The sequence below is a fragment of the Lytechinus pictus genome, chromosome 8 (assembly GCF_037042905.1).
Source record: "Lytechinus pictus isolate F3 Inbred chromosome 8, Lp3.0, whole genome shotgun sequence".
Lineage (NCBI taxonomy): Eukaryota > Metazoa > Echinodermata > Echinoidea > Temnopleuroida > Toxopneustidae > Lytechinus > Lytechinus pictus.
Genome location: NC_087252.1, coordinates 36937655 through 36953497, shown reverse-complemented (window position 1 = coordinate 36953497; position 15843 = coordinate 36937655). Strand labels below are relative to the sequence as shown.

Here is a 15843-nt window from a genome sequence, read left to right as displayed (position 1 = left end):
CTATTTTTTCGTGGAAGAAATTTCCTTAATTTTTGGTTGAAAATCCTCCTTTTTTTTGCTTGTCAATCTTTTCCTCGGGAAAATGTGCCACCCTCCCTTTGGAAAATCCTGGATCCGCCCCTGATTTCAGCATTTCTTTTGGTATTATAATGTATAGCTATAGGCCTATACGATAGTTTGACGTGGGATACTTATACTAGGCCCGTTTTTACGTTTAAAAATATCAAAGCTAACGAGATTCTACAATATTATGGGGCGAGGTATTCCGATATGCATTGTGTTAGGCGAGATGACGTCATCACTCGTCATATAGCTCAGACCTCAATGAAACAATTAACGAAACAACAATACAACACGAGAAGAAGACAACCGTGGCTGTGGCGACCGTGGAAGCTGGAGACATCCCTTGTCAATGCTCATCTATATATTATCAGGGATGAGGGGGGGGGGGGCAACTTTAAGTTAGGTAGGCAGGGGCCGCGGAACCAGGGGGGGGGGGGAGCTTTAGCCCCCGCATTTTTTTTTTCCAAAACCATGCATTTATGAAAAACCTTTAAAAAAAAAGGACCATCTGATTTTTACTTTTTGCATGGTCAGCCCCCCCACTTTCAGCTCAGCCCCTTCCCACTTTCAAAACCGTTCCGCGGCCCCTGGTAGGCCCTACATAATATAGCGTTTCTATAGCCGATGACACGACGACGACATTTTGTTCCGGCGACAATATTATTTCTCCGGACTTTTTTTCGTCAAGATAGTAGGGTTAAGGTTGTAATAGTGTTAGGATTAGGTATAATCATATAGAATAGGATGCAGTATTATTTAAATCTCGGGGTTGAAGTTGATCATTCCATTAGTGTGTGGAACTTACAGCGGAGCAAATGTCGCCGGAGAAAATGTCATGGAACCTTAGGCCCTATATAGGCCCTTATTTTAGTCAGTGGCGTAAAGACTTTTGCCATTTCTGAAATGAAAATACAATTTTGTGATATATTTTGACACAATCTTTATTGTGTGCAACAGCATTTTCCCTTCCTCTTGTCCTCCCCCCTCCCTCTCTCTCTCTCTTTTTTTTTTTTTTTTTTTTTTTTTTTTTGGGGGGGGTCGACATTTTTGTGGTGATCGGGGGGGGGGGGGGTGGCAGAGTAGCTGACTACAGGGTATTCCCTTTCTCCTTCTTTCCGTACCACTTTTTAGGGGGGGGAGCTTTTTCATTACTTTCAAAACATAGGTGAGGGGAGGGGGGTTGGAGGAGGGGGTCGGGGTGTTCACCTTTTTACCGCCTAGCTGTGATGCTTGTTTGTAAGAAAATAATGATCATTATAAAAATTAAAATATAGGCCGACAATAGCTATATGAAAAATAATGGACCTAATTTCCAAACTGGGCAAATAAGTTTTGTATATTGCAGTATAATTTGTTGCCCATATCTTCATAAATCAAAGGGATTCGTGTTCGCCCCCCCCCCAAAAAAAAATTAAAAACAAATCAAAATTTAGGACCATTGAAAAATATAGGCATACTAGTAGGTCTACAGATGGGGCAAGCCCCCCCCCCCCAAAAAAAAAAAAAAATCACGACCAAGAAAAAATAAGAAATAACGGGGAAAAAAGAAAGAGAGAAAGGTGAAATCGGGTGAAATATGGTATTATGGTATTAATTATGGTAGTGTGGGTTCTCTTTTTTCATTTCTGTATATTAAATTTTTTTGTGTTTTGCTATACATTGTAACTTTTGTTAAATTTTGAAATGAAAAAGAATAAATGCAATCAATCAATCTATTATTTTCTAAACATTCTGTCAAAATCTGTCACAAAATTGGATTTTCGTATGCAAAGGCACTTTTTTTTTGCTCGCTCGTTATAAAACTTCTCAATACGCCATATATCGAGCCCCTCAATTTTTTTGGCTTATTGGGCTACGACTCGATCATTGACAGAGTGAAAGACTCGTGGTGTTGCTAGGCGATCGAACGCTACCGAATTACGTACATGTTATTCCCAGCCGTCGACGGAATGCCCGGCGGAATGCAAACATGCATACACATGCAAGTGTCCGTAACTCTCGATCGCTCGCTTGCGAATTGCTCGCTCGCGCCGCACGTACGTACGTACGTGCGCGCGCCCCATATTGCAAAATGAAAATAAAAATCGATCATCAGCAAAGAAAATGGCGCAGCTAGTCAGAAGAACGAAGGGCCAAATCTTCGTTGTTCAACAATTTTCACTATTTCTTGCCATATTAAGTTCATTATTACAGAGTACATTATGTCTATATCAAGAAGGTCGAATAGAAACAACCGATGTAAGTATAAAAATCGACGAATTTCGTTTCGTTTCTTGTCCGTGTTTATCTTTGTCGCGTAACGGTCATTCATCATTCATTTACTGGCGCGCGCAATCCTTATCCACACACGTCCAATAAGGAAAATCACAATTCCGTGACAAGAGTTAAATCACCTGACTGTTGTCTGTTGATGACCCTACATGTAAATGCTATTTATATTAGCCATTGTTTTAGACGGTTTACGGCGCTAATGCAGTTTCGTACCGGCCGATTACCAGCTAACCAGTACCTCGTCACCAATATCATACTACTACTTGTTCCCAAAAAGGCCAATGTCATGACAAGTCTCTCGGTCACATTTCGAGGTCAAATATAGTTAGGCCTAGGCCTATATAACTTATATACCCCACCTCTTTTCCAATATTGGGAACGGCTGTATTTCAGCTTTGATCTCGATGTCGTTGTTCGAATCCTCAGACATCACTTCGCGGATCGCTTGGATTGGATTCACCGTGCGCCGTACTGTTGATATGGACTGAGTGATATTATCACTGAAGCTTAACCTTAAGACTGAAGTTAGCAACCAAATCATGCGAACATGTGGCGAACAAACTGCCAGCATGCTGCAGGCGAATATTTTAGTTTTGGTCGCATAACTTCAGTCCATATCAACATTACGTCGCACGGCGAATCCAAGCGATCCGCGAAGTGATGTCCGAGGATTCGAACAACGACATCGAGATACATTTTTCTGACAAAGCAGCTGTTAACTACAATTACAATTTCACCCAAGCTGTTCTTAATCTTATTGCCTATGACTCAAAGCTCCCCCTGGATATCAATGCCAAGCTATTAAAAGCGACCTTGATATATATTACACAAATCCATAATAGCCGCTCCAGTGCTATCCTGGCCTGATGTACCTCGAGCGAAGTTCGTGCAGGCTCCACTCCACTTCACTACCGCTACACTACGCTCCACCTACCCGAACCTCGAGACCATGAACTCGACCGGATATTCCGAGTGACAAAAGGTGGGATTTTATGGGGAGAAAATACAAAATTCATGCAACATCACAATCTTTAAAAACAAGTGCAACTAATATTCTTACTTTACACAAAGTTTCACTTCTTTTCCATGCTTTAAGTTCTATCAGTCTCAAAATTGATGATATAGAGCCAACATGAAGTTCCTCACACGTATAAATATTAATGCGCTGCCGACTTCAAAACATCGCATGCGGGAGGTACCGGGTCTGGTCCGAGCTCGGACCCTCGCGCGCATGCGATGTTCTGAAATCGGCAGCGAATTATTACGTGATATATATTCCATTGTTTTTTATAAAACAAAATCATTTAAAAATTTGCATCTTCAATTCCATCGCATTCAGTCACTAATTACTTCTCTCACAGATCACCTTCCTCATTTCTTTTTTTATACTTATTTTTCTCTCATTATACTTTCATCTATTCTCCCATTTTTTTTTCTATTCATTATTTTGTCTTGGCAGTATTATAAAAAAATGAAACAAAGTTGCACTTGTCTTCATAAATTATGTGGTAATTCTTGCAGAAATAGACAGCACATCTATCTCCGCCACCCATAATTAAGAAGAAAAGTGATGTTAGTTTCTGAAACAAATATGACAAGCCATTTACTTGAAGATTGCAAAAAGTTGGCTGCGGGCGTCGATCGTATTTTGATACACTATGGAAATCATACACTTCATTGTCGGCTGCTTGCGTTCGCATGGTCGCATCCGGACAATAGCGGCGCTATTGCTCCCTTTTCGATCCAATGATCCTTTGCGTGAATCTATTTGCGATAAGGTCTATTGCTGTACATAAACCTGGCCAAATTATTTCCAAACACCCCCTCAACAAGTTTTTCTCTGTGTGCAAAATAACCCTCTTAACAAGTTTTTTCATTTACACATTTTGGCCCCTAAACAAGTTGTCGCCAGAATGTGACCCCGGGGAAATAGCTTGGAGAAAAAACATACCCTAAACAGGTTTGGCTAGTCTTTAAAAAAAAGCTTTGGAAAAAAAAAATACTCTAAATTCATTTTTCAAAACTACCCCTTTTTTTGAAAATCAGTGTTTTTGATACCCTTAATGAGTGCATGCGCGGCCTGCATCCAAAACTGAAAAAAAAATCCCCTTTAAACACGTTTTTTTGGTCACGCGTGTGTATAGCAATATATTTGACTGGCCCCCCCCCCCCAGGCAAACTTGGTCCGTACGGTGTGAATTTTAGCTGCGATTTTTTCGGGCGACGATTTGAGACGCCCACACTAAGCAATCTATGTTTCCAAAGCTGCCCGCTCAAGTTACCAATATTTGGTATCAAAATATAGATTATAAAAAAAATGCTCACGATCATTTCATTTTGAAAGTGGGGGTGACAATTGTTATCAAAATAAGAGGTGTGGTGTCTCAACGTATTCTCAACCCATGGGGAGGTTTCAACAACGCAGCCGAGTCAATGCACTTTTGTGTACGATCGGTGCGTGTGTGTGCGCATGCGCGATATGTCTGTGTAGTAAATGTATCGGATGTTTCGAATCGGCGACTCAAAATTTACCCATCATTGTGTCGCCGTTCCGGAAGTGCGTAATTCATGACGTTCTTACTTAAAAATGCAGCAATTTCAAGTTTTTCATATATTTGAAAGGATTTGTGGATACTTTCATCTCATACAAAGATTTGGGTACAATTTTTTATTTTCTTTGCAAAATTGAAGGTTGAAGACCGCCGATTATTGCCGATGGCGACTCACTGCGCATGGATGTTAGCCTTAAGTTGAAGTTGAGGACTCAAGTTGATGATATTATACAAATATATCAGGCTTTGAGAAAGTATAGCGGGAATTATTTATCCGAGGTTGGACTAGTAATCACTATTTTCTATTGCCAGTCCAACCAAGGATTAACTTTTGACTCATGTGCGTTGTGCATTGTCACCAACCCTTTTTTTATCTAATTTTCATATTCTATTTTTTTTATTCCTACAGAATTGGATATTTCTAGCAAGATTTTGTTTTCTGTCAGACATTGGAAGGTTACGATTTGAAGTTCAGTATCCTCAGGTAAGAAAGATCTTGGCACTGTATTACAAAGAATTGTGATCATTTTAAATCAAAATAAAATTGATAGTTATAAAATCCTGATACCCATAGATCATAAAGTACACAATTTGTGATCAGTCTCAGCATGAGTTTGATTTGAATTTAGTATAGCTCTTTGTAATACATGCCACTGCGTACATGTACAGTACATGTGCATCGTAAATAGGGGTGTTTCACACAGATTTGCAGATTTGTGTGCATAATTGATTATGCTTGTTTCAACACTTGCAGTAAGAAAGGTCCAATTATGAATGCATGCGTTCGGCAACGGGCGCCTAATTGAAGTGCGATAATGCAAGAAATCTGTATACATATATAGTTCATGGTTTTGTGCAATTGGTGCAATTGAAACCTCCTTTGAGAATGCAGGCTGAAAGTCAGAGGATGTATGAAAAACACTTCGGATCAATAGCAAGCTCATTTCGAGTCCCCAAATTTATCGCCTTTTTTTTAAAATTCAGCAGAAATTTGTGCCCGATTTGGTCTTGTTTTTGACGACTCATGGACAGTTCTAAAATCAAAAAGTTCTAGTGTTTTGAGAATGATGGAAGTTCATGTAGCAAATAACCTTGCCACGTCAGAGTTGTGCATTTAAATCCCATTACATGTAGCTGTAATTCTAAGATGGTTTTTTTTTCTCCCATCCAGTCTTTTGAAACCCAGAACCTAATTCTGTATTACGATGAGCCGGGTCAGTGGCCTTCAGTTTACCCATTAGATACTGCACCTCTGCAGGTAAGTAGTGACCTTTGATCCCTAATCCCTGACCCCTATTATCGCTTCTACCCTTGACCTCTACATGTATATGGTACTTAAACTTTATGTGCCAGATATTTCAATTATTTTGAATTTATACTATCGAGGGCTCTTGCTATAAATTTAAGATTTCATATATTATTATTTTTTGCACTCCTACACTATATTTGAAATACATTTATTTCCTATTTTTGAAAAAAAAATCCCCATTTTTCAATCAGGAAGGTTGAAGCACGTGCATGCCCGGTACATCTGTTGTAGGAATATCATTGAAGATTATTACCATTTATCATTATGTACATTAGGCCTTTTTTTGTGGGGGGGAGATAGTTTTCACAGCCTTTCTAAATCTGCAACATTTGTGAATTGTTAAACATTGCACTGAATACGGATTTTCAGTGCTCTTTACATGTAGACCTACATGTACATGTACACCCCTTACTTGTGTTATACCAGGGTGCTTGGTTTCCCTGACTGACTTTACGTGTTAACTCCCTACGTATGTATTGTGCAAAGTACTCCAGTTCGAAAAGACGTCATTGTAATGTAATCATTATAGTGTAAAAGACAGACACTTCAATGTACATGTACTAGTGCTGCAAGTCAGGCGCCATGTTCGGGTTCGGTTCGGTTCGGCAAGGTTCGGCAAAAATTTGCCAAACATTGGTTCGGTTCGGGGTTCGGTAATGATATGAAAGACTGATAAAGCTATAGTTCATTCAGGTATACGTAGCGTACCGGTAGACAATTTGTACTTGATTGACTGCATGTGCTCGTGTGTCCTCTGTCACATTAAACCATTTTATCTCTATCTTGTTGACATGAAACTATGAAAGTTATAGCGCTCAACGAATCAACTGTTATCTCGAATTTGATTATCTGATGACAGATTTATTGGGTAATTCACAGTTCTAAAATGGCGACTCTTCCTAGTCGTCCATACCTGGACCACACTTTGGATACTTGCCAAATTACCGGTAACTACGCTCGCACTCGTACCAGCTAGGCCAGCGCATGCAGTCCCCTTGTAGCGGGACTCTGAGCTCATGAATATTTATATATACAGTCCGGCCAAACGTGATTGGCCATTGCATCACATACGAAGCGGCCAGCGCCAGTGCACTGAACTGTAGGCATTGTAGGGCCAGGGGCGTGTCGAAGAAAGCGTGCTTATGTAATGCGCCTTTCGCTAATTGGCTCGATGGGTGAACTAAACTACCAATCGCATGTGGCTGATTGTCGCATAGGTACATACAGTCACGTGCTTTGTCTGCTCGCGAAACTCAGCTCACCGATATTGAAGGGCAATTACCGAGATTTCTATGATTTCATTGGTCAGATTTCATTCGACCATGATACAGACCAAGTGGGATGCAAAGTTTTACGACTGTAATGGGACAGGGGGAGTAGAATGATCATCGAATTGTTTATGGTTAATTTGAGAAGTTGATAAGAAAGGGAAAAAAGTAAAGATTGGGGGTCATTTTCCCCCAAGAGATGAATGTTTCCGCATGGCTTTATCTTCATTCAACTTTTCAACGAGGGGAAGGAGATCTTGCTATATGCTATACCGTAATCATACATGAGTGTTTGATTTTTATTTTCATCTGATTGTTAATAATAAAAAATATAACTTCACCTCATCTCATTTCTATATTATTTGTTTTGCGTCTCTCTTTTCCATCTCTAACAGTCACTCATTTTATTTCCCACTTTCATTGGATCTCTCGTTTTCAAAACTCTTTAGGGGGCCTACTTCTCTCTAAAATCATGAAAACTAGACAGTAGCGAGCCGACACCTCAATAATAATGTCAATCACTTCAATCAGATCTTTATTCTCCGCCGCAACAATACACAAGTTACGATCTTAAATCACATCGTATCGTAATTCGTAATATTAATGGTACTTCATCTTTCACTTTCAGTTTATTGAGCTCGTTCATTCAAAATACTTTGAAGATTTTCAAACAAGAATCTTGTTCGCCACCTAAAAACAACAATATTTATAGATAATTAGATTTAACAAATGAACACTCATACAGTTTTGGTTTTCTTTACCATGCTTCGGCGATTCGGCCACAGAGCGAGAGATGATGAAAGCCAGTAAAATGATTATAGCGCAAGCTCGCGCAACATCATTCATCGGATCTCCTTTCTTAATCAGGGCCGTAAAAACCACAATGTCAACATGAAAATGAAAACAAAATCTAGTAACCGCAAAATAAGAGCATACTTCCAACATACAGTTGCAAAGAAGATTAAATAGAGAATGCGCAAATATAATGATTAGAAAGGGTGAAAACTTATAAATTTATTAGCCGAAAGCCGTTTGTTAATTTTTTTGCCGAACTTCCGAACCAAGTCTTAGTGTTCGGTTCGGTTCTGTTCAGTTCGGAAGTGCCATGTTCGGCGAACTACCGTTCGGTTCGGCGGTTCGGCTGCAGCACTAACATGTACATACTTCGATTCATGATAAATACATGTACTAGTATTAAAGTTTGAAGATACGTATGGACCGTCTCCAATTGTCGTCTCACACACGTTTGAAAATTTTCAGGAAATGTCACCATTGGCCCTTCACTTCCTTCTTATGTTCTTAATATGGGGCAGTGTAATTTATTGTCTGATTGAGTAGTCCTTGGCTGCTGCTCTGAATCAATTCTTAACTTTATAAGGTTCCTTTGTTTTTTGTGATTAATTTGTTTTTGTTTCTCAGTTTCATTCACTGCAATGTTAAAGGAGAATGAAACCCTTGAAACCAGCTGAATCCATATCAAAGAGAAAAATCAAAGAAGCATATTGTTGAAAGTTTGAGGAAGATTGAGTGAATAATAAGAAAGTTATGAGCATTTGAATATTGAGATCACTAATGCCATGTAGATCCTCCCATTGGCAATGCGACCAAGATCTGTGATGTCACACACGTACAACTCCCTCATTACTTTAGTACTTATTTCACTTATATTCTCACTTTTATAGAGTCTATCACAAGGTGAGGTGTTCTCTTTATGAGAGGACAAGTTCAGAGGTTTCACAACATTATATCATTGATGAATCGTTTGTCATATGATTAGAATGAGCAAAACGAGATGTTTTGGGGTATATTTTCAGCGTCCAAAAGGGGAGAGTTGTTCATCTGTGACATCATAGATCTTGGTCGCATTGCCAATGGGAAAATCTCCATAGCATTAGTGATCTCGACATTCAAATGCTCATAACTCTTCTATTGCTAGTCCTATTTTACTCATACTTTTGTTGATCTGATTCTTTGATTTTTCTGCTTTCACAAAAGCTAACTTGCTACAAGAGTTTCATTCTCCTTTAAAGATTCCCCAATGTCACAGATTCAGCCAGTAGGTTGGGAAAAGTAGACCCCCCCCCAAAAAAAATGAAAAATTCTTGCCTGGTTTTAAGGTTGGCATGTGAGTTATGATAATATTAAAATTGTGTATGAATACCCTTTATGAATATGATTAGATAATAGTATTATCCCGCCAAAAGCCATTGGACAGGTCATGTACATACGTATAGTCTAGGAGATAGGGGGCTTTATTCAGAAATTTTGGTGGGGAAGGTTTGACAAGCTTACCCGGGGTAAAATTGCGCGCTGATTCCAAAAATGTCACTCTTATTGACCGTACTCACGCCATTTTGGCAATTTTGGCCAATTTTTGACCAAAAGTGACCATTTTGACCACTCTTTGGAAAATGGTCCATTAACAGACTGCTTTTGTAGCCACATACAATTAAAAAGGTCTATCTTAAGTAAAAATGCACCCAGATTCCAGATAAAGTGGTTTCATTTGCCAAATCACAATAGAAGTGGTCATTTTGGCCATATTTTGGCCAAAAATGACAATTTTCATGATTTTTTTGTCCGAAATGTGTTACAAATGTTGATCAGAGCTACGATTGGATGTTTTTAGAAATCCACATTTATTTTCAAAATATGCGCTCGATCATAACCATCAACCTCATGTAATTTATTCCGTAAGTTTTGACCTGTGAGGGTCATTTTGGGTACTTTAGACATAACTGACCATTCGCGCAGTTTTGCATTATTAACTGTTCAAATAGGCAGGAAATTGAGGTCATGTAATTACTACCATTTTCAAATCGTATTTGCATGCATATTTTTTTTAAACAAAGGTTCTTGACAACCTGAAAGCTTGCCAAACATACCAACAAGTTAAATCTAAGAGTAATTTAACTTGTTGGTATGTTTGGCAAGCTCAAGTAATTACGGGTAGGCCTATATATTTAACTGTTGTTGACGGGTTTCAATGAAAGAAGTACATGTATGTATAAATAGTTTATTAATATAAATGGGGTTATTCGAAACATTTCGGATCCCTTGGAGGTACATGTAACTGTTTTACTTTTCTTCAATTCTCCAGACATGCTTAGAGAAAGAATCCGTCTTGAAACCCGAGAACCATCAAGTCGTGAACCTTACCACGTCCTACGTTTGGTCGGGGTGCGCTCGGCTGGAAACAGACGTTGACAGTGACTGGAGTAGGCTGTTCGGCGACTCTCATTTCTTTGACTGCAAGGGTGGGCGGAGCTTTCGCTCTGTGCGGGACAGATGGTGGTACATCGTCCTCTCCAACTGCAATGCTGGCCATGTAAGATCTTTACAATGATTTTTTGATGATTTTTCTTTCAATTATATTAAATACAATGTAATATCATATGGTTTGATTATCTCCTTCTGGGGTTATTTACATGGCATCTTTAGTAGAATATTTACTGTGTTCCCCCCATGTTTTATTGCTGAAGAAAATTATTATTAAAACAGTTTTATTTACCAAACAGTTATAGAAGAATGGAGTGACAAATATTATACAAATAGTGAATAGGCATGAGTGCGATGGTGCGAGATTTCGCATGAGGTGAAAGAAAGATGCTCTATTCAACGAGGCGTGAGCCGAGTTGAATAGAGCGTTTCTTTCTTTCACCGAATGCGAAATCTCGCACCATTGCACGAATAAGAATATTCGCTATTTGTGTTGTACAACGCCTCGGAATTTAGCGAAAATATGAAAAAACAAAGAGTTTATCCCTATAGTAATCTATGAAAAGGGAGCAAAAATACCGAAAGCGGAAAGCAGAATCCCACTAGCGCACATGACCTTGGGCAGCCTTGCGCATTTAGCCAGCTGGCTTATACGCGTATTGTTCATTTTTACCGAGTGCAATGAATTAAATCGTATTGTGACGTCACCTCCTAAAGCCGTGCAACGGTACATTTTGGATGGTACGTCTTTTAGTGCAACGGTACGAATGTTTGACATTCAGCCTCCCTTTTGCTCGCGTACAACAAGCTAAGTAGGCGTTGTACAATAGTAATAAAAGCATACAGGGGAATCACATGGGTGCTGGGAAAGGAAAGTCAGATATAAAAATTAACCTGGGCCCATTGCATGAAATTTACTATATTGGTAAAGTTAATATTATGGTAACTTTACCATCCAGTGGTAACTTTCATGGAGTCCTTAATTATTATGGTAACTTTACCATCCAGTGGTAACTTTCCCTCAGTCCTTGATTTTGATTGGTTGATGAGCATTGTTACTATGGTAGTTACCATTGTATGGTAGAGTTACCATAATAGTTACTCGTGCACGGGGCCCAGGTGGGTGTTTCATAAAGCTGCTCGTACTTCACGAGCGATTTATGAACAACTGGTGACCCTCTCTTAGGAACTAGAGCAACGCCAACAGAAATGTGGTGTGCGTCACTTACCACAAGAAAGGATCACCAGTCGTTTGTAAACTCGCTGCTAACTTAAAAACAGCTTTATGATGCACCCACGAGGGGAGTTTTTCATCAACATTTTTGTCCGGCAAGTTGTCAGATCTGGCATCTTTCCTTGATTCTGATTGGCTGAGAGACACTGTTACTATGGTAACTGTCGGATGAAACAGGACTTGTCGGATAAAACGTCTGACAAGTCCTTTCATGAAACGCTCCCCAGAAGGTCTTCCTTTCCAAATACATGTCTGAAAGTGATGCAATGTATAAAAATGGAATACAATGGTTTATCATCCTCAGGGGTTGCTGATGAACTACAAACTGACAATGACCAATGGCGAGGACTGGTGGTACAAGCACTTCTCAGCCGATCAGTTTGGTAAGTGACTCCTATGGGTTTTGATTTGGTTTTAGGATAGTCCATTCCTTCAACTAATTCTACTTTTCCTACCGTTATCATATTTTTTGTCAAGATCCTAATTTTCCTATTTTGGTAAGTGTCTCATTCCGGGTTTTTGGATAGTCCAGCCCATCAACTAGTTCTACTTTTTCTACCATTTTCATATTACTTGTGAAGATCCTAATTTTCCTATTCTGCTAAGTGACTTCACTGGGTTTTATGGTAGTCCAGCCCTTCAACATTACTGGCCCCACTTGTGTTGAATATCCTAATTTTCCTATTTCCCCCCCCCCCCCTTAGAAATCCCAATGCTTATACTTTTTTTTCTTTTTTCCTGAAAAAAAAAATGTGCATAAAAGAACAATGCTGCTATGTGTTAGGTCTCATATTTTGTTTGGAATTGAGTAGTCTTTACAGGTTGTTGTTGAGAGTAATAGGTAAAGCTACCACAAAGCAATTTACATAACTTGCCGCTTATACAGACATAAAGAAGATGGAACCAACAGGAAATTGTACCAGACGTTCAGTCAGTTTCTGTGTATAGTCAAGTGAACATGGAGCCAGCAGTGTAGCATGTTAGATGAACAATTTGATTTTCCAAGGTGTGAATGGATATGAAGACCTTCTTACACACTATTGAATGTTTTTATTAGTAAGAAAACATTTGAGGTATGATTAATTACCAGAATAGAATTAATGATAGAAGTCAAAGGGATCTATTAAAGTGATAGTAATATGTAGCATTTTATATGAGGTGCCCGTTATCAAGTTGCCTCTTCAATGGCCCACTGTATATTACCTCGGCTATGGCTAAAGGAATAAAATAAAGAAGCAGAGACAATAATTCAACCTCAAATAATGATATTGATGATAATGGCTTTTTTTTTCTTCATGTCATCTTACTTTGTTTACAGGTATCCTAGCAACAGACATAGCATTCCTATTCATGTTTATGGCCCTCTTTGGATGCTCTATATATGTCGCAAGTAAGTTCTTGGCCCTGTCTTATATTGAGTTTCGATTGATCCGATCAATCATAACTATGGACGGCCAGCAACGTCAATATCAGTATTCCGCATGTTTCTTCAAAATATTTTCAAACTATGTTGTGTAATCATGCATTCATTGATTTCTTGAAAATACACTGAGCTCTTTGTTTACAAAGTACATTGTGCAAATTTCCTGCAGAAAAAATTATGACACTGATGGATTTCCATAGAGTTACGAGTGATTGGATCAATCATAACTCTTTACAATATGGGGCCCAGCTGTCATATCTTTTACTTGGGTAATGTGCAGGCTTCACAGTCTAAAGCATCGTACACTATCTGATAATTTCCTTAAATTGATTTTCGCTTTAACATATGTGTACATCACTTCAGTATAACATGTGGATTTTTGTAAACATGGCAGTTTTGGAATGATTCTGCTACTAGATAGGAAGATTTTTATCTACGCATGTAAATTGCATAAAAGGTAATTTTGGGATTAATAGTCTAATACAGAGGTTTTCTATGCTGTATATCATCACAGGAATTCCTTACATATAGGGGGTTGGACACAGTCCACCCACTGCCTATATAGTGAATGGCCTGAATTCACAAAGGTGGTTTTTAGAAAACCATCGGCTGAACCCACGGTTTATGCTGATTTCCTGTATAAATAACGCTTATTTACCGTGTATATTTATATAATATTGACTGGCCTTGAGGGGAACATCAAGTATGTCGCCCGCAACAGAATCATATTGGCCCGAGTCTTTAGACGAGGGCAATATGGTTCTTTTAAGGGCACCATATTTGATGTTTCCCGAAAGAAGGGCCAGTCTATATTATTATTATTACCTAAGGCTGTACAATATGTAATTCAAGCTATTATTCGGAACAATTTATATGCCTGTTTGCTTATAACTACTTCTGATTTCAGGTTATTCACGAACTTAGCGAAGTAACCCTTAATAAGCAATTGTGACGTAAATGGTTACCTTGCAGTCGCGCATCATGCATGGCGCACCCACAAACACTCAACCCGTAGAAATCTTGCGCTTGGGTTACCATTGTGTATGTACAGGCCGCGCCGCACATTAAATGCGTTGGTTCATAAACTGGTTCCAGCCAGATTTCTCAAATACTGAAATTAGCAATCAAAGTCGGCTCCTACTGTGCAATCGCACTAACAGAAATATGGCCAATATTGCCCTCTGTAGCGAGCGAAATATGACTTTTATTTATCTCCTAAAATGCCTTGTATAAGTAATAATAATAAATTTCCAATGCTGATGTACGCTTCTGTCAGAGTGCACCAAATTAATGCCTGTTGCCGTGGTTATCCACGCTATTTTATTCACGAGTCCACTGTTTTGAATTAATGCGCCTACTCTTCAAACAGGGGAATCATGAATAAAATAGCATACTTAACCATGGCTACAGGCGTCAATATGGCACACTGACAAAAACGTGCATCAGCATTGGACATTTTTTAATATACACGGTAAATAAGCAAGGAAATACAGGTGGTTTTAAAAACCACCTTTGTGAAATCGGGCCAATATGTTTAAACATTGCAGTTAATGGGTAATGGGTGATTTCCTGGGGTACTCTTTTTTGATCGTCCAGTGATTTTTTGAGCATCTTTTGGGCAAATTTGCCCCAAGCCTCTGATTTTTTTTGGCATACTTACATGTATTTCTTATAATATTTTATGGAATATTTTATGCAATTGCCCATTCACATATTGGACAATATGAATATTTGTTCCTTTTTCACTCCCCCTTACTCTATGTCCAGAAAATCCAGAAATCAGGCCGGTCTCAACTCTTTTCAATCTCTTGCCCACCCGTGTTTGGAGCAAACTCCCTCCATCTCTCCGAAATCTCTCTACCCTTGACCTCTTCAAAAAACATCTCAAAACACACTTACATAACCATGCCATCAACAGCGCTTTTTATCCTCTGGAAATATATATATGTATATAAATCCAATTATTATTATTTTAATTCATGTCTCTTTTTGTCTCTTTCCTTTTCTCTATGACTCTCTCTCTCTCTCTCTCTCTCCCTCTCTCCCTTTCTACAGTGCTCCTGGCTTCAAGGTCCCTCTTTCACACCACCTATAAGATGTACATGTGGGTTCTCTTCTTATACAGTAAGTACATGCATTCCCTACGACATATCTCCTTTATATGGGGAGCATTTCACAAAACAAGTATTTAGTGTTTGTCACTGAATACCTGTTTAATATACAGTGGTGCTGAAAAGTTAGTGAACCCCACAAGAAAATGCACTAGTTCATGCTGAGTGTTTAGCGTAGACAACAACACTACAATGCCTTGGGAATAGCCCAGAGAAATAAACTGTATTGAATGTAATATTTTATCACCTGACTTCACAATTAACCCTAAGAAGACTGGGGGGGGGGGTGATTCAGCCCCCCCTCGACATTTTTCGTGATAAATCCGCCGCACAAACTTTTTGACCGCGTTGCTCGCTGACTTTTTACTTTCAAGTCTCGCGCAACTTTTGAGA

At 38.9% G+C, this 15843-nt stretch overlaps 1 protein-coding gene across 1 annotated transcript in view; it reads left to right on the top strand.

The window, feature by feature from the left end:
- Positions 1-2077: 2077 nt before the first annotated feature.
- Positions 2078-15843, top strand: part of LOC129266551 (transmembrane protein 145-like) — a 31499-nt gene continuing 17733 nt past the window's right edge. Inside the window, exons 1-7 of the mRNA XM_064104014.1 lie at positions 2078-2301; positions 5296-5370; positions 6058-6144; positions 10564-10791; positions 12221-12299; positions 13235-13306; positions 15395-15463. Coding sequence (XP_063960084.1) covers positions 2167-2301; positions 5296-5370; positions 6058-6144; positions 10564-10791; positions 12221-12299; positions 13235-13306; positions 15395-15463 — 745 coding nt within the window. The 5' untranslated portion in view covers positions 2078-2166. The remainder of the gene's footprint in view (positions 2302-5295; positions 5371-6057; positions 6145-10563; positions 10792-12220; positions 12300-13234; positions 13307-15394; positions 15464-15843) is intronic.